Raw genomic sequence first — 24384 nt, 5'->3', positions numbered from 1 at the left:
CCAGATTTATGCTAATTTTCATGCCCAAATGATGCCCCCAGATAGGAAGATCGATGCACAATAGAGGGAAAAAAGCACTCAATGCAAATATGGTATGCACAATGTGCAAAACTGAGTAAAGAAGTAAAAACGGGCAACATGGATTTCAATGGAGACAAATTTCAGGGTTTTGTTTTTCATGTCTTACTGACGCAAGACATGTAAATACAATCCCTGGCAAAAATTATGGAATCACCGGCCTCAGAGGATGTTCATTCAGTTGTTTAATTTTGTAGAAAAAAAGCAGATCAGAGACGTGACACAAAACTAAAGTCATTTCAGATGGCAACTTTCTGGCATTAAGAAACACTATAAGAAATCAGGAAAAAAAATTGTGGCAGTCAGTAACGGTTACTTTTTTAGACCAAGCAGAGGGAAAAAAATATGGACTCACTCAATTCTGAGGAATAAGTTATGGAATCATGAAAAACAAAAGAACGCTCCAACGCATCACTAGTATTTTGTTGCACCACCTCTGGCTTTTATAACAGCTTGCAGTCTCTGAGGCATGGACTTAATGAGTGACAAACAGTACTCTTCATCAGTCTGGCTCCAACTTTCTCTGGTTGCTGTTGCCAGATCAGCTTTGCAGGTTGGAGCCTTGTCATGGACCATTTTCTTCAACTTCCACCAAAGATTTTCAATTGGATTAAGATCCGGACTATTTGCTGGCCATGACATTGACCCTATGTGTCTTTTTGCAAGGAATGTTTTCACAGTTTTTGCTCTATGGCAAGATGCATTATCATCTTGAAAAATGATTTCATCATCCCCAAACATCCTTCCAATTGATGGGATAAGAAAAGTGTCCAAAATATCAACTTAAACTTGTGCATTTATTGATGATGTAATGACAGCCATCTCCCCAGTGCCTTTACCTGACATGCAGCCCCATATCATCAATGACTGTGGAAATTTACATGTTCTCTTCAGGCAGTCATCTTTATAAATCTCATTGGAACGGCACCAAACAAATGTTCCAGCATCATCACCTTGCCCAATGCTGATTTGAGATTCATCACTGAATATGACTTTCATCCAGTCATCCACAGTCCACGATTGCTTTTCCTTAGCCCATTGTAACCTTGTTTTTTTCTGTTTAGATGTTAATGATGGCTTTCGTTTAGCTTTTCTGTATGTAAATCCCATTTCCTTTAGGCGGTTTCTTACAGTTCGGTCACAGACGTTGACTCCAGTTTCCTTCCATTTGTTCCTCATTTGTTTTGTTGTGCATTTTCGATTTTTGAGACATATTGTTTTAAGTTTTCTGTCTTGACGCTTTGATGTCTTCCTTGGTCTACCAGTATGTTTGCCTTTAACAACCTTCCCATGTTGTTTGTATTTGGTCCAGAGTTTAGACACAACTGACTGTGAGCAACCAACATCTTTTGCAACATTGCGTGATGATTTACCCTCTTTTAAGAGTTTAATAATTCTCTCCTTTGTTTCAATTGACATCTCTCGTGTTGGAGCCATGATTCATGTCAGTCCACTTGGTGCAACAGCTCTCCAAGGTGTGATCACTCCTTTTTAGATGCAGACTAACGAGCAGATCTGATTTGATGCAGGTGTTAGTTTTGGGGATGAAAATTTACAGGGTGATTCCATAATTTTTTTTCTCAGAATTGAGTGAGTCCATATTTTTTTCCCTCTGCTTGGTCTAAAAAAGTAAGCGTTACTGACTGCCACAATTTTTTTTTCCTGATTTCTTATAGTGTTTCTTAAAGCCAGATAGTTGCCATTTGAAATGACTTTAGTTTTGTGTCATGTCTGTGATCTGCTTTTTTTCTACAAAATTAAACAACTGACTGACCATCCTCCGAGGCCGGTGATCCCATAATTTTTGCCAGGGGTTGTATTCACGTCATATGTGATTAAATTATTCTTGTTTGAGGTTCTACTTTCTGGCATCTTTTATGTATTCATGAGTTCATTGAATGTGACTGTAAATAGAGTTGTTGCTTACAGTTGATCTCAGTGTGGTTTCCTGTCGCACCTGCTCAGAACAAGAGCCAGTGGGTCAGCCTCAGACTTCAACTCAGCTCCAGGTGGATGAGGAGAAGATGTACACAGATGTTCCCTCCTCTGACTGTGTCACCCTCAGTCAGGAACCTTTGGTTTCTTCAGAGAACTGTGGTGAGCTGGAAGCCAAATCAGTGGCGTGCCCAAGTATGAGACTCCTTTATTATAATACAACTAAACCATCATTTTACAGCCAGTTTTATTTAGACGAGGCAGGGGATAGGTTCATGAAGAGTGCTAAATTACTGAATGTATGTTTGAGTTCATTTACCTATCAGCTACTCATAGGGTGAAAAAAAACAATTCTCAGTCAACAATCCTGCAACACCCACCCAAATAACAATGGACTACCTGCCCCCCGGACACCCTCTTCTCCCTCCCTCTACACCCTCATCCGCACTAACGATCTGTGAAGAGTAAGTGTCTAGCAGTTTTGCAGACAAAAGATCAAGAAGGCTTCAGGATCTGATGGTGTCTCTTCCTCATGTCTGAGAGCCTGTGTTATTGTTTTAGCTAAGCTGAGTCAAGATAGGACCCCAAGATGCAGGACAGCCAGGACACAAAGGGTAAAATTCGAAATCCAAGGTGTTTAATCTTTGAGTGCGATGGTGATATCAGTAACAGTGGTGAAGATGATCCAACGTGACAATAACCCCCAAAATAACAAAAGACCAAGGGGAAGAGACCAAACGCAGGACTAATCAACAAACCACTGACAGAAAAACACAGCAGGGTGCATACACTTACAAACCGGATTAACGAGGTGGAGACTGTCCTTACGCATGGCAGAAGACAGACAAACGTAATTGACAGGCAAATGAGGAAGCAGACGGGTGTGACTTACAAGCACGAGAACTGATTGACAACAGGTGTGGTCACTGAGTGCGGGCGGGAGAACACGAGAGGAATTATAGGAGCACAATGAACAACATAACACGAGGAGCCACAGACAACATGACAGATAATTAACTCAACCCTGACTACAGACAAACTGTAAACAAATGTAAATAATGAAAAAAGACCTCAAACTAGAACAGAGTGAAAACCTGAAATCAACCTAAGAATAAGAACTGATGAACAACAGAGACAGACAGCGGACAAATGACATGGATCAGAACACGATGAGTACACAGTTAACGGGGGAACAGACAAGCCCTGCATCAGCAGGAGAGAACCACGCACACACCTAACCAACACAGAATACAGATGGGGACACACACAAGACCTGCACACTCAGGAGGGAGCTGTCCCAAAACTCGCACGCTCATGCACACACACCCAGCACGGATACAGATGACAATGAGCAGACGGAGAAGCATACATGTACCCACATACCAAAACACATCCGCATCCTGGGAAGCGTGCTCACACACAGTTGCACACGACTGACAGAAGAGACATGCCCCCACATAACCAGGAGACAAGAGGAAGAGCAATTGGAAGACAGGCATAACCAACAGACATGACGGATGGTGAGAACTAAAAAAAGGCTAAGACAGGAACCAATGGCGTAAGCCCACAACAGCCCCCCCCCCCCCCCAAAAAAAAAAACCTGACAGGACAGGCACACAAAAACTATGGAAACAGAACAAAAACAGGAACCCCACCCAACGGGACCAAAAACAAAACCCTCAACCCCAAAATGACACACACCAGGCGGGAGGAGGAACGGTACGCACACCGCCAAACCAGAGCAAACTGCCCAGGGGACAACGATTTACATACAAAGACTGGTGCAGAGACGGAAAAGTCAGATCAGCTCAGAAAGCAGAGACTGACGGCTGGCAGAAGCTGAATGTGGAGGCCAGCCGTGTGGCCGGCTGGAGGTCACAGACGCAACGGGGGAGCCAACCCATTAGTCCATTGAAGAACCAGGACGCCGGCCCGTTGGTTGGTAGGAGTCCAATGTAGAACCAGGTGGTCAGCTTGTTGGCTGGCAGAAGTCCAACAAGGAACTAGGATGCCGGCCCTTTGGCCGGTAGGAGTCCAATGTAGAACCAGGTGGAGTCCACGGCGGAGGTAGAAGTGCGACTCTGCAACCCCCTTCCAGAGTCAGTAGGGTGGCTGCACGGCCCACTGCAGTTCGTTGTTTCAGGGACAGCGACGTTCGGCCCCACCCCGCCGATGTCTTCTAGCACGAGAACAGACGGATCTCCGGAGATGTAGTCAGCCGCGGAGGTGGCTGTGTCCGTGTCCATGTCTTCTAATGAGGGGGCTGACTGTTCCTCCATGATGCTGTCATTTGCGGAGCCCCCTGGGTCCATGTTGACATGTCCGGGTGAGGGAGCCGACTGCTCCCCGGGGACATATTCTTCTGCAGAACCAGTTAGGTCCATGTCGTTATTATGAGCTGTGGGGCCTGAAGGCACCCTGATGACATCTGCAGTTGCAGAGGTGACCGGTCCCCCGTTGACGTCTCCTGGAGTAGGGGATCTTCGGCTGTAGAGGTGGCTGGACCCTGTCGCCCTCAGGTGTGAAAGCGATCCACCCTGCCGCAAAGTCAGCATCTGCTGGGACAGACTGGTCCCCAGTGATGTGGCCGGCTGCGGAGGTGGCCACTTCCTCGGCGGCGCCTTCAGGGGCCAAGACTCAGGGCCCCTCGGTGATGTCTGCTGGAGCTGGACCAATTGTCTCTGCTTCTTCCAGCTTGCCGCCGGATCCACCCACAGACCTACAAGAGATGGCATACGGATTAGCAGTCCCTGCACCCACTCTGGAGCCAGGAGGCGGCTCTGTTGAGGAGCCCGGCGGCTCCTCCAGGATGCCGTCAGGGGATGGACTCGAGTACCCCTTGGTGGTGTTGTCTGGACTGTAGGCGTGCTCCACCATGACATCATCAGGGGCCAGGGTGGGGATCCCCTTGGTGATGTCTGTGAACGCACAGCTGATTTCTTCTGCCTCCAGTAATGTGCAGTTGGACTTGTCCAATGGTCTGCAAAATAAATCACAGCCGTTAGGCATCCCCAGAAGAACACAGCAGGGTGCATACACTTACAAACTGGACTAACAAGGAGGAGACTGACAGGACGTATGGCAGAGGACAAACACAAACGGAATTGACCGGCAAATGAGGAAGCAGACGGGTGTGACTTATAAGCATGACAACTGATTGACAACAGATGTGAAGACTGAGTGAGGACGGGAGAAGACGAGAGGAATTAAAGGAACACAATGAGATGACAGATTAAACAGACAACACAAGGTACGTGTTAATAAAACCAGATCATAAAACCAAGTGCACCAAACTGCAACATCACATGAGGAGCAACAGACAACATGATAGATAATTAACTCGGCTCCAATTACTGACAAACTGTAAACAAATGCAAATAATGAAAAAAGACCTAAAACTGGAATAGCACGGACACACCAAACCAGCACAGAAGACAGACAGGACACACACACACAAGACCTGCACACTCAGGAGGGAGCCGTACCAAGACATGCATGCTCATACCCGCTCTCTCTCACTCACACACACACACCATGGACACAGATGAAAACGAGCAGGCGGAGAAGCATGCACACAGCCACACGTGCAGCTCGTCCACACACACTTGCACATGACTGACAGAAGAGACACACCCCCACACGACCAGGAGACAGGAGGAAGTGCAAAGGAAAGACAGACATGACAGATGATGAGAATGAAATGCACATAAAAAGGCTAAGACAGGAACTAACAGGGTAAGCCCACAACAGCCTGTGCTAATCAGCTGGAGCCCATCTTCACCTGAATTTTCACCAGGTCTCTGGAGCTGTGTGAGGTCCACTCCTCCTTCAAACACTCCACTGTTATCCCAGTCCCAAAGAAACCCTCTGTAACAGGACTAAATGATTACAGGCCCTTTGCGCTGACGTCTGTAGTCATGAAATCTTTTGAACGGCTGGTGTTGAGCTACCTGAAGGACCACAGGACCCCTGCTGGACCCCTTGCAGTTTGTCTACAGGGCAAACAGGCTAGTTGGGGATGCAATCAACATGGGACTGCATTACATCCTGCAGCACTTGGGCTCTGCAGGTACGTACATGATGATCCTGTTTGTGGACCTTCAGCTCTGCATTCAACGCCATCACCCCTGACATTTTCCACAAAAAACTCTCCAACCTCTCTGTGCCAGCTTCTACCTGTCAGTGGATTTCCAACTTCCTGATGGACAGTACACAGCAGGTGAGGCCAGGGAGCATCACATTTAGCACACGGACAGTCAGCACTGGTGCCCATGAGGGTATGTGCTCTCTCCACTGCTCTTCTCCCTCTGTACAAAAGACTCTGTTCAACTCCTGAAGTTTGCAGGCAATACCACCATCATTGGTCTCATCCAGGATGGTGATGAGACTGTATACAGACAGGAGGTGGAACAGTTGGTCCTCCGGTGTGATCAGAACAACCTGGAGCTGAACCTGTCCAGACTGTGGAGATGATCGTGGACTTTGGGAGAAACGAAGGGGGGAAAAAGTTTTTAAAAAGTCACAAATCGAAAAAGGTGGACGAATGAGCTTTTGACTTTTCCTATCACTGAATAGCCTGCGACTCAAGAATGGAAAAAGAACAAAAGAGGAATAAAATGAAACCGAAGCTAACGTTGATCTTGATGCTTTAAATAAAACCTGCCTGGAGCCACTGCTAGAGCAGTGCATGTCTGCATCCTGCTCTGCATTCCAGGACTCAGCGCTGGGATGGAACTCTGTAGTGCCTGAGTCCTGGAGAAGCTACAAAAAGAAGCATGCGATCTGACCCACTATGGAGATCTTTGGGCACGTCGGGGGATCCACCTGCTCTGGTTGCTCATCCAGAACAAAAGAGGGATCATCTCCTTCATCATCAGAATCCTCACTGTCTGGTTCAGACTGACGACGTGCTGTGCGCTCTATCTTGCTCCAATTTAAAAAAAAAAACAAAAAAAAACTGAAGTGCTTGCTCAACATTCATAAGACACTTCATTTTTACAAAACAAAAACAAACAAAAAAGCCACCACCACACACGCTAAATATTCCACCAAAATAATACACACTCGAAACACACCAAATATTTCTCAAATCTCTCAAATACCAAAACTCTAATTGCAGTCTGCACATCTGAAATACACGCGTACTCAACGTTTTTCACGTGTCGCTGCGTTCATAGATTTGCTTGCAGCTGCATATGTTTGCTTTTAATGTATGCATACTGTTGTGTGTAGCCCTTGCCGCACTCCTGCCTATGTTTTTTTTTTTGCATTGCAGAAATGTGCTCCGTTCTCAAAACAGTAAAACAAACCGCATTCAAGTTTCCAGATGTACAGTGGGACACACTGCTTCCTTGTCAGCGCTGGGAACATCAGATTGCAAAGTTCAGAGTCCTTCTGTGTCTCCCCCCCAAAAAAGTAGAAATGTTGCCATTTAAAGTCACAAGCAAACTTAAAACTTCCCGCCTCTTGTTTCAGCATTAAGAGCGAAACAGAGGGAGAGATAGTTCTCTCTCTCTCTCTCTCTCTCTCTCTCTCTCTGCCTTTTTGTTTCAAAACCCTGGTGTTTCTGATCACCGATCAAACCTGTTCACACGCGAATGTCCGCTGCTGCTGAAACCTTTTTCAAAGTCACGCTTCTGTAAACTGCCGCCTGGTTTGCACAAACCGAGGCGCAGTTCACTCAGTGATCACCGCAGATGACATAAAATATTATTACGTCGTGATGACCCTCCCCCCTGCTGCGAACAAATACAAAGCCATTAAGGACTGTCTTGGCCCTCAGCAGCTCCATGGCAACAAGGCTGATTGTGCTCATGCAAAGCCCCCCTGCTGCGAACAAATACATAGCCATCAAGGATCGTGTCAGCCCTCAGCAGCTCCATGGCAACAAGCTGAAACTTTTTCCACACTTGATGCTCAAAGTCATGCTTCTGTAAACTGCCTCCTGGTTTGCACAAACCGAGGCGCAGTTCGCTGTGAGAGATCACCGCAGATGACACAAAATATTATTACGTCATGACGGCTCTCAGCAGCTCTACGGCAATGAGGCTGATTGTGCTCCTGCAAAGCCAGCCCCCCCCCCCAATTGCTGCAAACAAATAGGCAGGAATTAAGGATCACATCCTCAAAACATTTGAACTGCCAGACTGAGAGGGCCAGCAGGATCTTCTCTCTGCACGGGCTGGAGGACAGCAAGCCCTTCAGAGTTCATGGACAGAATGCTGGAGCTCCTGAGTGGACATCGGCCAGACTTTTTGTGCAGCAAACACCATGATCCCGGACTGCCGTGTGCTGGTGGAGGAGGCCGACAAATTCTTCCTGGTCGGCCAGGCATGACAGCAGCTGCACTCGCCTCATCACACGCAGTGGCAGAAGCCCCACACCACACACCAGCACTGCCGCAGAGGAGTTGCATCTCTTCTCCTCTGCAGCGCTCACAAACCGGCTTCTGCACTGTATGAAAACATTTAGCTGGTCGAACAAAGTCGAACTAAACGCTAATGTTACAAAAACTAAGCAAACAATAAAAAAAAACATAGAGAACTACAGCAAAATGAATACGGACGAATTGAGGTTTTTGGCGGCATTCGTTCAAAGTTTTCAACAGTTTAAAAATCCTGACAAAGCGCCAGCTACAAGAACAAAGCTGCACAAAGATTAAACGATGCCAACGAAAGTCAACAAAAGTCCAGATTTCTTGTTTCATTTGGGCTTCATTGTCCTTCATTAGTGCCGTGTGCCTTTAACCTGCCAAGACCTCACTACTTCATATACCTTGTGTACAACCTCAATTGGTTTATCTGTTTCTCCTTTACATGCCTTTTTTTACTGCACATTTTTGTATTTGTGCTTTTTTAAATTGTGAATTATTTAGTGTTCAGTGTATATTTATACATGCTCATACAGAGAGAGTTCACTTCAAACTGGAGTCAAATTCCTTGTATTCTTTGAGGAGAATTGGTGAATAACTGTTATTCTGATTCTGATTGTGCGTAGGTAGCATATTTAAAGTATCTTGTCATTTATTTTTTCTGATATTGTATTTTTCTTTTTCTGGTATAGGACTTTAAAAATAAATTAACCGTTGTTCATTGCTGGAGTTGAGTCCAATCTGTGCACGTGAGCACTGTTTTTTTTTTTGTTTTGTTTTTTTTTCTGGTTCATTAACGAAAATTTCATAAGTCTTCTTTGTGGATCCTTCAGGCTCGGCAGTTGAGGAGTCTCAGGAGCTTCCGTTGTGCAGCTGCCGCATGGAAACACCAAAGAGCCGTGAGATTCTGATCCTGGCAGACAGAAAGTGCATGGCCACAGAGTGTGTCGACGGACTTCTCACATGGTGCCAGAGCGCTGTGCTGAAACACGAAATGATGCGCCCCTCCAATTCTGTTCAGCTGTTGCTTTTATGTGAGGACCATCGAAACAGCATGGTCAAGCACCAGTGCTGCCCCGGCTGTGGCTTCTTCTGTCGGGCTGTGAGTAAACAGTCACATGCCCAGTTGTGGATGGATGTGGTCACTTCAGTCTGTTTTGTGACAGCAGATGCTTATTAAGGATTTTTTGTTGTTGTTTTTAGGCCTAAGTTTGAGATTTGAGCTGTTGAAAATTGTAAGATTTTGAAGATAATGTGTCTTGACGCTTGTACAAATCTTTTACGTTATTATTCCCTTTTTATTGGCAGTGCTTCTTTTCAGCCAATGTAGATTTTTAACAAATCAGTTGATTGACCTGCTCTCTGGGACACCCTGAGAATTTATATGATCCACAAGGAGTTGCTGGACTTTAGCTGACTAGCCTATACAGAAGTACTGTAGAGAGTTTACCGGTGAAAACTGGTGTTTCTCAGGGATGTGTTCTGGTTCCTGTGACGATAGTGCTTGCATGGACTGGTTATTGGGTAGGGTTGTGGAAACCAGCAATTTTGGTACCCTTGTTACAGAGGAATGGTTTTCGTGACCTTGATTTTGTGGATGATGCTGTGGAATCAAAGGATGCTCTGATTGCAGCACTTGAGAGGCTGTGCAAGGAGTCAATGTGTCTGGCCTTACAGTTATCCTGGATCAAGACTGAAATCCAGGCTTTTAATGCAGGCTTTCAGTGACTTCCTGGACTCTGTCATCAGAACTGTATCTGTATGTGGTGAAAGTGATGAACTTGTAGAGACTTTCCCCTATCTTAGCAGTGGCATTCATGTCTCTGCATCTTCTGCCTTTGAGTTTGAGACACACCTGAGAAGAGCTATGGAGTCATGAGGTCACTGGACAGAGGTGTTTGGTAATGGCAATATCTTTGCAGGAGAACAAAGGTCCAAGTCTTTAGGGTGCTGGTGTTTCCTGTCTTACTGTATGGTTGTGAGACTTGGACGATAGCCAGTACCCTAAGGCGCTAACTGGATGTCTTTGATACTATATTTCTTCAGCGGATCCTTGGGTACCTACCACTGGAATGACTTTGTCAAACAACAGTTACTCTGGGAGACTCGCATAAAAAGGGTCACTTGCTTGCGATGGAACATCAGCTACAACATTTTGGACAGGTGCATTTTTCTGTACATCATTCAGAATGTCACAGAGTGACATGGACCCCAGAGAACCCCCACATTGCTGTAACAGATACGCGTTTATTTTGTAGAGGTGGGGATGGTCCCGTTGTCTGTCCGGGGCAGTTCTGTAGTTTAGTGCTCTATGCTGACTTAATACCCCATTGTGAGAGTTTGGGCTTTTTTTTTTTTTCTCCGTTCGTTCGTTCATTCATTCATTCATTTTCCGGCGCTTGTCAGGTCACTGTGGCAGCAGACCAAGCAGCTCGTTCCATCGTACCAGTGCTAGTATAGAAATGTAAAGCTCAAGGGAGGATGACATCATGTTTTCAACAGCCCTGTCTTTATCTGACCTCCAATCCCCCTCCCCACCCCCACCCAGGCCTTAGAAGTTGACTAAAAGAAGAGTCTTGTTAATCCGTATAATAAGATATAAAGAAGTTGAAGGCAACTGGATTATTTATTTATTTTTTATTTTATTATTTTTTTTTTTTTACATATTTTGCAACTTTTAAAATTTGGGGATTTATTGCCTGGGTCTGTTGGAGTCCCTGTCTGTAATTTCTTGAGTTGTTTACACAGACAATGGCACCTTTTCAATAATTTTGCATTACTTAGCAGATCATGTTGTAAATGGACAAAGTTGGTGACTGAGTCGCTGATTGAATTAGAAGCAGTTTTCGAGGAGATGTGATTATCTGGTGAATGTCTTAGGCCTGTGTTCAGTTTTAATTGTCTAAACCTGGAAATCTGGAGCCTTGCCTGGATTTTCAGAGGGAATTAAAGGTATTTTATGAGAGACCATTCACCACTTACCTTTTAATCATCTGGAGCGGGACCAAATTTAGTTTGTAATGTTAATCAGTTTTGAGTTTTTGACAAAAATACTCAAAATGTTTGTTTACTCAGATCTTTGCTTTTCACTATGTAGGGAACTTTCATGGAGTGCCAACCGGACATCAGTATCTCTCATCGTTTTCATCGTGCTTGTGCCTCGATGCTGAAAGGCCAGAGCTTCTGTCCTCACTGCGGAGAGGAAATCAGCAAGGCGAAGGAGGTCACTATTGCCAAGGCTGACACAACATCCACGGTTCCACTCGCCCATGGACCTGCCACACCTGGAGTGTCCGAGGGCAGAGCGGACACCACCACTGGCAGGTACACTGTTGGAGCACAGGCTTTAGATTAAGTGTGCCACAAAAACAAAAAGTGTCTCCATAATTCAATCTAGAGTTTCCATATTTACAAGCAGTTAGCAGGTTTTTGTCCAAGTCATCTTATTAGAGGACTTGTTAGCAGGAGTATGCAAAAACAAATGAAAAGATTTTCACAAAATGTGACAGGATTGTGTTCACCCTGGTAATAAATATTACTTTTGTGGTGAATCAACACAAAGGAGCGGAACCAGTAGGGTTGGAAATCGAGAACCAGTTGCACCTGAAAATCTTAAAAAAATTTTCATCCATCACATGTCCACTTCAGATGTTATCAACTCGACTTGTCAATGCTGTCATGCTTTTCTGACAGTTCTGTGTAGCAAGCTCATGTCTCACAATTTCAAATGTAATTTCATGACGTCAAACTCTGTGTTTATCAACCAGGAAAATGACTGCATTGACCATGAAAACCTTCTGTAGACCTTCATTTTTCACCACAGAAAATTTTAAACTGGTTACAACTCCAACAGTCTTTATTTATTTATTTATTTATTTATTCATTCATTCATTTATTAGAAACACTTTTAAGTTACTCATATACTCATAGACCATCAGGGGTCCACAGACCACTCTTTGAGAAAGGCTGCTCTATGCAATCTTACATTCTTTCTATTAAAATAGGAGTTATTGGTCTGATGAATAATGAAATGAAGAAATGCATACAGAGATGCAAATATAGCAGAAATATGTGCCAGATCCCCTTATTAGAACAATTATAAACAGGTTAACTATTTTAATGAAGTTAAATTATTTGGCAGATCATATGTTAGTTTTTTCAAAACTTTTTATAAAATGAGTAATAAACTACAATGACTCCTAAATGCCTCATTATTTCACAACACAAGCAACGAAACATCCATGTAGTTTGAGTCATGTCAACTGGACTTGTTTAGTCTCTGCAACTAACTCAACCTACTTGGATACCATGACCTGGCTGACTGAGAATATCCACAGATAAGTGAACAAACACCTTCACAAATGCTTGTTTGTTTGTTTTCCAGCTTATCCCATGTTGTTGTGAGCGCTGAGGTCAGCGGCAGGGCGGACAGCTCGCTGTCAGCTCATTCTGCACAAGGACTCGACACCGCTGTTACGCCTGGGAGGTCCAGGACCGGAACCCCTCAGGCTGGAATGAGTACAATGGTGCCATCTACATTCAGTCAAAGCCCATCAAAAGAAACTCTGGAGAATATTCTTGTCGCCCTTGACACAGAGAAGTACGGTGTAATAATGGAATAATATTTTTTTCAAACAGTAATAAGGTTATTGCAATTGGTCATTTCACCCAGATTAGGATGATATACATTTTCTGTTTTTTAAAGTCCAGAAGCATCAAGCAGTGCAAGCTTCAGGTGTGTCTGACATTTCTTCCTCCACCCAAACACAAAGTCGTGTGTATGGAATGTTGTTTGAACCACAGACACAATAGGAATAAGTTCTTGGATAGAAAGTATTTCCAGTAAAAGCTGTTCAGAGCCAAGTCTGTGGCTTATCCTGATGTCTTTTTTTATGACTGTACAACCGCAATTCTAATGAAGTTGGGACGTTGTGTAAAATGTAAATAAAAACAATACAATGATTTGCAAATCCTCTTCAACCTATATTCAACTGAATACAGCACAAAGACGAGATATTTAATGTTCAAACTGATAAACTTTGTTTTTGTGCAAATATTTGCTCATTTTGAAATGGATGCCTGCAATATGTTTCAAAAAAGCTGGGACAGTGGTATGTTTACCACTGTGTTACATCACCTTTCCTTCTAAAAACACTCAATAAGCGTTTGGGAACTGAGGACATTAATTGTTGAACCTTTGTAGATGGAATTCTTTCCCATTCTTGCTTGATGTACGACTTCAGTTTTTCAACAGTCCGGGGTCTCCATTGTCATATTTTGCGATTCGTAATGTGCCGCACATTTTTAATGGGCGACAGGTCTGGACTGCAGACAGGACAGTCTAGTACCCGCACTCTTTTACAGTGAAGCCACGCTGTTGTAACATGCAGAATGTGGCTTGGCATTGTCTTGCTGAAATAAGAGGGGATGTCCCTGAAAAAGACGTTGCTTGGATGGCAGCATGTGTTGCTCCAAAACCTGGATGTACCTTTGCGCTGGTAACAATCTGGATGGTCTTTTTCCTCTTTTGTCCAGAGGACACGACAGCCATGATTTCCAAAAACAATTTAAAATGTGGACTCATCAGACCACAGCACACTTTTCCGCTTTGCGTCTGTCCATTTCAAATGAGCTCAGGCCCAGAGAAGGCGGGGGCATTTCTGGATGTTGATGTATGGCTTTCTCTTTGCATGGTAGAGTTTTAACTTGCACTTGTAGATGTAACGACGAACTGTGTTAACTGACAGTGGTTTTCTGAAGTGTTCCTGAGCCCATGCGGTATGATCCTTTACACAATGATGTTGGTTTTTAATGCAGTGCCGCCTGGGGGATCAAAGGTCACGGGCATTCAGTGTTGGTTTTCGGCCTTGCCGCTTACGTATAGAGCGTTCTCCAGATTCTTTGAATCTTCTGATTATATTATGGACTGTAGATGATGGAATCCCTAAATTCCTTGCAATTGAGCGTTGAGAAACATTGTCCTTAAACTGTTGGACTATTTTTTTCACGCAGTTCACAAAGTGGTGATCCTCACCCCATCTTTGCTTGTGAGCAGCTGAGCCTTTTGGGGATGCTCCTTTTATACCCAGTCATGACACTCACCTTTTTCCAAACAGGTGTTCTTTGAGCATTCATCAGCTTTCCCAGTCTTTTGTTGCCTCTGTCCCAGCTTTTTTGAAATGTGTTGCAGGCATCCATTTCAAAATGAGCAAGGTTTTGCACAAAAAAAGTAAGGAGACACCTTTTAGATGTGACAATGTTTTGAAATTATTTGAATAAGTTGAATCTTTACTCGCCCTTATGTTTTTGTAATGTTTGTTTTATCAGACCCAAGAAACTGCGTTTTCACCCCAAGCAGCTTTACCTCTCAGCCAAACAGGGAGAACTCAAGAAGGTCTTACTCATGTTGGGTATGTTTGCTGCCACTGTGGCAAAACTCTTTACTTTTTGTGTCTGTGCTTTAAATGGATGGCTGTGTCAGACCACATGTGAAATAAATGGTTTTTAAACAAACATTTTTTCTGAGATGTAAAATTAAAAATCCCTTATTCTCTCTGTGAAGGTGGTAAAATGCATTCAGTGGAATTTCCAAAAGAGATTATGTATTTTAAAAAAATCAGATATGATTTGCTGATCAGTTTACACCCCTCTTGTACAACCAGAGTTATCACTTAAATCTCCATTCTCAAGTTCACAGAAGGTAATGGTCTAGACCTTGACAAACCGGTGCATGATTCATGATTGCTGAAGAATGTGAACCAGCATGCAGTTTTATGACGCACGCATTGGGTTTGCACCATGTGACGTGTTTAGAAACAGCTGGAGCACACCTAGTGTATCTTTAACATAACCTTGGGGCTTCCAGAAAATCTCCTATGAAGTCACTGCATGTTACCTGCTTCACTGAATTGGAATTCCCAAAGTATTTCAGAGCTCCCAATGGGGGAGAAAAAGAACTTTGGTCATCTTGAAAATCGTAACACAATGAAAACAAGATCACAAGACAATGGCGGATTGTCCTGGTTGAATATGGGTACCCTCCCAGACCCTCAAATGTTTCTCAAGGTGTGGGTCAGGGTTTCTGGATGCATATCTGAAAGTGTGAGCGGATGTTTTACATGGATATTGTTTGGGGGGGGGTTGCCATTTCCCAGAAATGTTGCACTTTCATCTTACACTTTGTAATTACAAAAGCAGCTGATGTCTTGATTGATTGAAAATAGTTGACAAGGACATTTATGAACCAAAAATTCCAGGTCTGTTTGTTCATCTTTGTGCAGTATCTGTGCATTGGGTTTCAGACGGTGAGTTCCCGGCTGTCCAAATTAAGCAGTTGTGGTAAGAAAAAAAATTTGCAATCAGGTGTGGAAAATAATTTTTATCCATTTATCTTCCAGTGGACGGGATAGACCCAAACTTTAAGGTGGAAACTCAGAACAAACGCACTCCCCTCCACGCTGCCGCCGAGTCCGGACACAAAGACATCTGCCACATGCTCGTGCAGGTAGGACTCACCCATGGCCTTCAGGCCTGCCTTCAGTGACTTACCGCTTTTTGGTGTTACAAGATTAAACTATCCCCAGAATGTGAACGTTGAGAACTTTGATGACCCCCTTTGGGTTCTGAAATGAAATTCATTTTCAGGCTGGTGCAAATTTGGACATATGTGATGAGGATCAGCGGACGCCACTGATGGAGGCCTGTGAGAACAACCACATGGAGACGGTCCTCTACCTGCTGAGAGCAGGAGCCAGTGCTGCACACAAGGTAATGTTTTCAACCAGCAAATATTGGGACAACACACCGGAAATATTAAGAATTTTACATTTCAGCATCGTAGCACTTTGCGTGTTTCTCAGAGTATGAAACCCCTTTGCTCAAACAGATTAAAAAAAAAAAAAAATTAGGTGAGAAGACCAGGTGTTTTTTTTTTTAATAATTTCCTTGCGTGCGCAGTTTTTATTTATATGCATTTATTTATTTTAGAAATGCTGTAAACTTTGATTTTCTATTTGTCTCAGGATGTTGAAGGGTTTACTTGTCTCCACCTAGCGGCAAAGAGTGGGCATTACAATATTGTTGAGCATCTTCTGGCCACTGGATTAATAGAGATAAACTGTCAGGTTAGTACGTTTTTGTTTTCAGTCATGGCGATAGTCGCGGGGGGGGGAGGGTCTTGCCTTTTGGTAGTTTGCATTGGAGTGAATGACAGGGAAGTGGGGGAGACAAAGAGATATGTAAGAAACGGGTCACAGGTTGTTAGTCACACTGGATGCTCTAGCTGAGCAGCAGTTGCTTTCCTCAGCTTACATGTTGAGTTTTTCCTCAGGATGACGGCGGTTGGACAGCCATTATCTGGGCGACGGAATATAAACACGTGGACCAGGTGAAGCTGCTTCTCTCCGAGGGAGCTGATGTCAGCGTCAGGGACAAGGTGGGTGCACATTGTGTTGAACACTTTCCTGCCTCTAACCGGCACGAAAAGAAACGGTTTTGGTCTGTATGTTTTTGCATTTAGGAAGAAAATATCTGCCTTCACTGGGCAGCATTCTCTGGCAGCGTGGAGATCGCGGAGCTGTTGCTGGATGCCTGCTGTGAACTCCAAGCCGTCAACATCCATGGAGACTCTCCTCTACACATTGCCGCTCGTGAGAATCGTCTGGATTGTGTCACGTGAGTGTTTATCTGTTTTAGTGAATTCACATTCTGTTCTTTTTGCAGACGAAACTGCTGTGTTTTATGGAGTACAAGTTGTACCTGTCAAACAAAAGCAGACAGAGATTTCTGACATCCACCAATCTGCACCCAGATCACCTCCAAAATTTAATGGAGTCTTCCATGCCCTAATATCTATCTGTGGTGCGAATTTGGTGAGAATCCGTGAAATAGTTTTGACGTAATCCTTAAAAGGCAATATAAAGTGAAACTTGATCCAGAATCCAGATCCAGATCCAGATCACCTCCAAAACTTAATGAAGACTTCCACGTCCGAATATGTATCTGTGTTGAAAATTTCATCAAAATCCGTGAAGTAGTTTTGACGTAATCCTTCAAAGCGTATATAAAGTGAAATCTTTACCAGAATCCGGATTCATATCTGGATCACCTCCAAAATTTAATGGAGTCTTCCATGGCCTGATATGTATTCATGGTCAAACCTTTTGCCTATATGTGGAGTTTTAGCATCATGCTTCCCTGGGAGTGAGTATAATATTGGGCAGGAGCTCAGTGTAGCACATGTGCACACTACAGCCTGTGCTGTTACTTCACATAAGGGCTTTTAAATGACACAAATAAGCAAGATGGACAAATAAACATGAGTTGGACAACATATTGGATTGGTTATTTCATGCAGTCTGGACAACAGAAAACAGTAGATGGACATGGATGGAGAAATGAACAGTGAATTTTTCAGGAAGCCCTCAGTTTGTGGTGTGGTTGCAGCACATAGATGTGGAAAACATCTCCAGGAGCAGAGTTGGTGATCTCTGATCCATATTATGGAATTTCCTTTCTAGCACCACAAATTGGTAGTAATACCAGACGTGTGGGTGTTGTGTGCCCCTACCAAAATGGAATGGCATAACATGCATCCAGTTCTTCAGAGCTGTGTAACACAGTCTTGTGCTACAGATATATTTGCTCTCTTCTTGTTTTTATTTGTTTTGTATTTTGCCATATTTTGCAGCATTCTTGTGCTTTGATAGTCCAAATATATACAGTAGTGTGTTGTGGGTTTGGATGGACTCCTGGTCAAGTAACCATCAGTAATCTACAACATGAGATTTGAGTCTCCACAAGAGTTCTTGAATTTTTTATTTGACAAAGTACCATATTTTCCAGAGTATAAGTTTCGGTTGTTTGTTTGTGTGCACTCTTTTTTTTTTTTTTCTTTTTTTTTTACTAGTTTCAGGGGCCCTGTAACTTAAACTCCGGTGCGACTTGTATGGCAGTTTTTAACAACAGACTTATAGAATCAGATTTATTGCCAAGTAACTTCTCACATACAAGGAATTTGATCTGGGGTCATTTGTGCATAAACAACAATAAAAGACTAGAAGCACTCGGAGAGCGCAAACCTCCACCAAGGCCATAGGGTCACTGACGTCACATGGAATACCCTTTGGCAAAGAGACTTATTCCATGTCGTTTCACGCATCTACCGTCATGTTTCAGATTCAGTGGTACCCTCTGGGGTCCGAGGGCTTTTTTGGACAGTTCACTCGCCTGACGTAAATGTTTTATTATTGCTGTTAACAGCTCTCCCTGCATCCCACAATCAAGTTTTATGTCTCTTTTTTTCAGGACAACCTGTACTTTCAAAATATATATGCTATAGTTGTGTTTTATAATTTTCCACACACATTTATTCAAAACACACAGCAAACTATAATAAACAACTGTTTTGACACTTTATAAAGGTAATTTGGTCTCTTGTGTGAAAGACTGTACAACAAAAGGTTCAAACAATAAACACAAATGCACATTTTGAATAATATATACAAAATGGTCTAAGCGTTTTGTTTGTCTTCATCTCAAATCAGTTTCTGTCTGCTATTACACAAAGGTCACATCACAAACTTCTACTATGAAGTTGACTGTGTGTTTGTTCTCTCCTGTTCTGAAAGCAACATTCACACTTCGAGGCTCATTCAGTTTGAGGAGCGGCCCCTCCCCCCTTGCTCCATTGATATGGTAAACAGTGCTTTACGCCGGAGCGAGAGAGCTTGCCACAGGCTTATCCAGTAACATTCACAGGAAAACTAGTTGAGCAGTTCTGATACTCACACACTGTTTGAGCATGTGAGATTGTATGAGAGGCTCGCCGTCTGCACCATCTGCTCACTTTCACTTTCGCTGTGCGTAATGGCGCAGGGTGCATTGGAGCAGCCAGGGGGCTATTCAAACGGGCCAACTAGTAACACATCACTCCAAAAACAATCTTTGGTGTGTCACGTGAGGTGAATCTGTCCTACAATTGGATTTTGGAAAACCATGTGACGGTGAACCAATGTGACGGTGGACACTCACATTGTTTACGTCATCACACAGCTTCTGTGAAGTGCAAAGTACGTGGACGGTGGCTTGAAAGTCTGTGGAGTTAACTTTCAGCAAAAAAAGTAAGTTTCTACTTCATATCATTAAAAAGTTATTTATAATTTAGTAAAGCTTGGTCTCAGCCGTCATATACGACGGCATCGGCCCCAGAGGATTAAACCCTTAGATATTCAGCAAATGTATTTATAAAGAGAAACTGCATGAACTACACAAGTTTTTTTATTTTGTAATAACAAGTTTATTCAATGAGGAGAAACAAATTCTAAATTATTGTTGTCATAACTTAATTTTTGTTCAGCCTTTGTGACCCATCTTCATGAAGTTAGATGCAAAAATGTTGAAATTGGCCCTGTCCTGCAATGATAAAGAATCTTTAAAAAATTACTGCATCCGGATCGTGTTACCAAAATGTAATGACTTCTAAGTTAGGCCAAGATACACCCCTGGTAAAAATTTCATTGAAATCTGTTGAGGGTTTTTGAGTAATCCTGCTAACAAACCAACCAACAAACAAACAAACGGACGTGACCGAAAACATAACTTCCTTGGTGGAGGTAAAAATACTTCTGTAAGAAGTAAAGGAGTCACATAGACAATTGGGCAAAGATAAGTTAACTGTCAAATAGATATGGTGGAATCATGGAATGGTGCTGTGCGGGCATGCAGATGATCAGTCAGTCTGTACTTTGTGGGAGTGGGGGGGGCAGGGTTAATGGGATCTGTGAAGAAAACAGACCAGGTTTTTATATATATATATATATATACAGTGAGGAAAATAAGTATTTGAACGCTCTGCGGTTTTGCAAGTTCTCCTATTTAGAAATCATGGAGGGGTCTGAAATTGAAATGTCCACTGTGAGAGACATAATCTAAAAAAAAAAAAAAAAGAAAATCCAGAAATCACAATGTTTGTTTTTTTTTATAATTTATTTGTATGTTACTGCTGCAATTAAGTATTTCAGCACCTGTGAAAATCAATGTTAATATTTGGTACAGTAGCCTTTGTTTGCAATTACAGAGGTCAAATGTTTCCTGTAGTTTTTCCACCAGGTTTGCACAAATCTGTCAGGTTTCGAGTTTCAGCTCCCTCCAAAGATTTTCTATTGAGTTCAGGTCTGGAGACTGGCCAGGCCTCTCCAGGACCTTAAAATGCTTCTCACGGAGCCCCTTCTTAGTTGCCCTGGCTGTGTGTTTGGGGTCATTGTCATGCTGGAAGACCCAGCCATGACCCATCTTCAATGCTCTTACTGAGGGAAGGAGGTTGTTTGCCAAAATCTCACAATACATGACCCCATCCATCCTCCCTTCAATACGCTGCAGTCGTACTGTCCCCTTTGCAGAAGAGCACCCCCAGAGTATGATGTTTCCACCCCCATGCTTCACAGTTGGGATGGTTTTCTTGGGGTTGTTCTCATCCTCTAAACATGGTAAGTGGAGTTGATTCCAAAAAGCTCTATTTTGGTCTCATCTGACCACATGACCTTCTCCCATGCCTCCTCTGGATCATCCATATGGTCACTGGTGAACTTCAAATGGGCCTGGACATGTGCTGGCTTGAGCAGGGGGACCTTGCTGCCCTGCAGGATTTTAAACCATGACAGCATCATGTGTTACTAATGTAATCTTTGTGACTGTGGTCCCAGCTCTCTTCCGATCAATGATCAGGTGATCAATTGAGTGTGTGAACAGGTGTCTTTTATACAGGTAATAAGTTCAAACAGGTGCAATTAATACAGGTAAAGAGTGCAGAATAAGAGGGATTCTTAAAGAAAAATTAACAGGTCTGTGAGAGCCAGAATTCTTGCTGGTTGGTAGGGGATCAAATACTTATTTCATGCAATAAAATGGAAATTAATTATTTAAAAATCATACAATGTGATTTTCTGGATTTTTTTTTTTAGATTCTGTCTCTCACAGTTGAAGTGTACCTACGATAAAAATTATAGACCTCTCCATTCTTTGTAGGTGGGAAAACCTGCAAAACTGACTGGGGGATCAAATACTTATTTTCCCCACTGTATATATATCGGTCTCCAAAGAACAGTTGACCACAGTGTGTTGTTGAAAAAGCTGATGATTTACAAATTTATTTATCTTCCCTCCCCCCTAGGCTTTTCCTTTCTCGGGGAGCAGATGTGTTTCTGAAGAACCGTGAAGGTGAAACTCCTCCAGACTGCTGCAGCCACAACTCCAAGGCTTGGGCGGCGCTGCAGGCGAACAAAAGGGAGAGGGACGCCAAAAAACTCAAGCTGGGCCACACCGAGGAGAAACTCCTTCACAGGTGTGTGCTGCCATGTGGAGGTGTTACCATGATGATGCATTTTCAAAGCGTTTTACATACTGCTTTTGGAATTTTGAGTCACACTTCTTGGTTGTTGTTGGTTGGTTGTTTCTCTGTGTGAGGTGACTTGTAGTAGACTCTAATAATTCTGCTGTGTTTGTAGTGACATCACTCTGGGGCAGGAGAGAGTTCCCATTTCTTGTGTAAACACAGTCGACAGCGAACCGTATCCAGACGACTACAAATACATCACCAGCAACTGTGTTACCTCCCCCATGAATATTGACAGAAATATAACACACCTACAGGTGAGTCTGAGCGTTTTTTTATGTGAGACAAAAGAAAAGACTGTTTCAATTTTGAATGATTTTGTTTTTCTGTCTGTGGTTGACAGTACTGCATTTGCAAAGAAGACTGTTCGACAAGCATCTGCATGTGTGGTCAGCTCAGTCTGCGCTGCTGGTATGACAAGGTGAAGACGGGCGTTCACAATTAAATAAAATTACATTCATGGCAGGATTCTGATCTCTAAACTCGCACTGTATGCTAATGCCAAATACTGAGCCAACAGCATTTTTAAAATCTGTTTAAATTCCATAAATCATGCAGCACTGAGTTGATTGGATGTTCTGCTCCGACTGGATTTGCAAAGCATTTTAATCTGTTCTGATTTTTATATGCACACATTCTTGCAAGGGTTGTTCACCTTGTAATGTCAGTATATTCCTCTTCTGGAAGATATATTACAATCAGGTTTTTTGATAAATGATTGTTTGAAGTTATTTGTTAAGTTAAATTGCCAAATTCTTACTCATTGCAGCTTCTCAAATGTGAGGATTTATACCTTTGAGCTGAAAGAAGGTGGAAAAATGTAGTATTAATTTCTGTTAATGTTTTTTTTAACCCTATTGTAAAATTTAGGGTGGTCGTCTTCTCCCTGAATTCTATCGCGAGGTGCCCCCCCTCATCTTTGAGTGTAACCATGCCTGCTCCTGTTGGAGGACTTGCAAGAACCGCGTCGTGCAAAACGGCCTGAGGTCTGTAGAAATGAATCTTACTGGAAAGAAATGCATTGTGGGATGTCAAACATCTGTTAGTGTTTGAATACATAAATGTTTTTCTCTGGTGCTTACTTATTTCAGGTTTGAAGTATTTTTGTTTTTATGAAAGTACTGATGTTACTGACAAATAGGAGCAGACAAAACAGATGATTGGGTCTCATTCTTGCTCAAGACACATTATCTCCGTTTGGGGAAAATTGAGCTTTTGGGGCACTATAGCATTAACCAGCTCAGATACTGTAGACGATTGTGGAGCACTAAAAGTTAGAACAAAATAATGTGGATTTTGTTTACCAAGTAAAATGTAAAGATCCTGAACTTGCTGTGGATTTTCCAGGACCAGACTCCAGGTGTTCAGGACCGCAAAGAAAGGCTGGGGTGTCCAAGCACTGCAAGACATCCCGCAGGGGACCTTTGTATGCGAGTAAGTCCACTGAACAAGCAAGACAAGACTGTGGGACAGTACTGAGGAAATATGGAATGGTTTATTTAAAGGACATCACTCACTCACTCATCTTCAACTGCTTACTCCATTTAAGGGTTGCGAGGGGCTGGAGCCTATCCCAGCAGTCATACGGTGCGAGGCAGGATACTCCCAGGATAGGACCACAGTCTGTCGCAGAGCCACTTATAGACAAACAAACACTTTCACATGATAACTAAGCATGACAGATGGTGCAAACTATTTCTTTATAGAACCCAATTAACCCAAACAATATTATGCATCATTATAAACAGTTTCTGCTAGATGCTCTGCTTTGTGCATGCTTATAAGTGTTGTCATCAATATAACTGTGAAAAATCTAAAAAAAAAATACATCTGTATGATCAGAAAGCCTGGAAAAACAGCGAGAGGTCCGCATGCACGTAAAAGCAGCATGCTGCTCCACACCCATCAAGATTCAAAATCTGACATACTCTCTCAAAGTACCCAAGCACAGATCGTGCATGCAATCGCCATCCGGAGAACAATGTCCAGGTCCACTGTAAGTCCTCATGCATGAATCGCACGCGATTGTTAGCCGCAGAATAATGTCTGACTGCAGCTTAGATAGAAAGTCTGTTATCTTCTGAAAATAATGGCTTCTGATGTTTTCCGATGTAAGAAATACATCTGCGTATACAGGCAGCCTGTAAAAGCAGTGTCATGGAGACATTCCACGTCCATGTTCATGGCGGCAGTAAAACAGCATCCTGTGACACAAACAGTAGCGTCATAACACGTTAGGTTCCAAAATCCGACAGCTGCTGAAAGTTAAGAGTTTCGGGGCGATGTGTGTCATCTCCTCTGTAAATCCGAGCCATCACTTTCAAATGAAAGCTCAGAAGCTTTGTTATCGAACATAACTGCATTTGTTTCACTCTGTCTGTCAGCCATTGGGATGCTTCTGCTTTTCCTAAAATGTACATCATGCTGAGAAATACCAAGAATTGCAGAGTAAGACATTTTCAGGAGTTGCACCCGCTAACTTACTCAGCAAGAAGGGATAATTAGCAGTAAGATACATCAGAGACCACTAATCATTAGCGCATGTGCGTGGATAGACTTGCACTCATGTATACTTTGATGTTCTGTTGCTAACTGGGACGTTAAATAACAT

General features: G+C 43.0%; 1 protein-coding gene across 4 annotated transcripts in view; it reads left to right on the top strand.

Moving 5' to 3' along the window:
- Positions 1–24384, top strand: part of ehmt1b (euchromatic histone-lysine N-methyltransferase 1b) — an 82495-nt gene that overhangs the window by 53010 nt on the left and 5101 nt on the right. For all 4 annotated transcript variants that reach the window (XM_034193099.1, XM_034193097.1, XM_034193098.1 and 1 more), the window contains exons 9-23: positions 2044–2208; positions 9217–9485; positions 11481–11707; positions 12768–12983; positions 14711–14793; positions 15781–15887; positions 16028–16150; positions 16405–16506; positions 16713–16817; positions 16902–17056; positions 21552–21722; positions 21886–22030; positions 22117–22194; positions 22644–22759; positions 23121–23207. In XM_034193099.1, the coding sequence (XP_034048990.1) occupies positions 2044–2208; positions 9217–9485; positions 11481–11707; positions 12768–12983; positions 14711–14793; positions 15781–15887; positions 16028–16150; positions 16405–16506; positions 16713–16817; positions 16902–17056; positions 21552–21722; positions 21886–22030; positions 22117–22194; positions 22644–22759; positions 23121–23207 (2149 nt within the window). The remainder of the gene's footprint in view (positions 1–2043; positions 2209–9216; positions 9486–11480; positions 11708–12767; positions 12984–14710; positions 14794–15780; positions 15888–16027; positions 16151–16404; positions 16507–16712; positions 16818–16901; positions 17057–21551; positions 21723–21885; positions 22031–22116; positions 22195–22643; positions 22760–23120; positions 23208–24384) is intronic.

The sequence above is a fragment of the Thalassophryne amazonica genome, chromosome 17 (assembly GCF_902500255.1).
Source record: "Thalassophryne amazonica chromosome 17, fThaAma1.1, whole genome shotgun sequence".
Taxonomy (NCBI): domain Eukaryota; kingdom Metazoa; phylum Chordata; class Actinopteri; order Batrachoidiformes; family Batrachoididae; genus Thalassophryne; species Thalassophryne amazonica.
The sequence above is the reverse complement of the archived record's forward strand: the minus strand, read 5'-3'. Positions and strand labels throughout refer to the sequence as shown.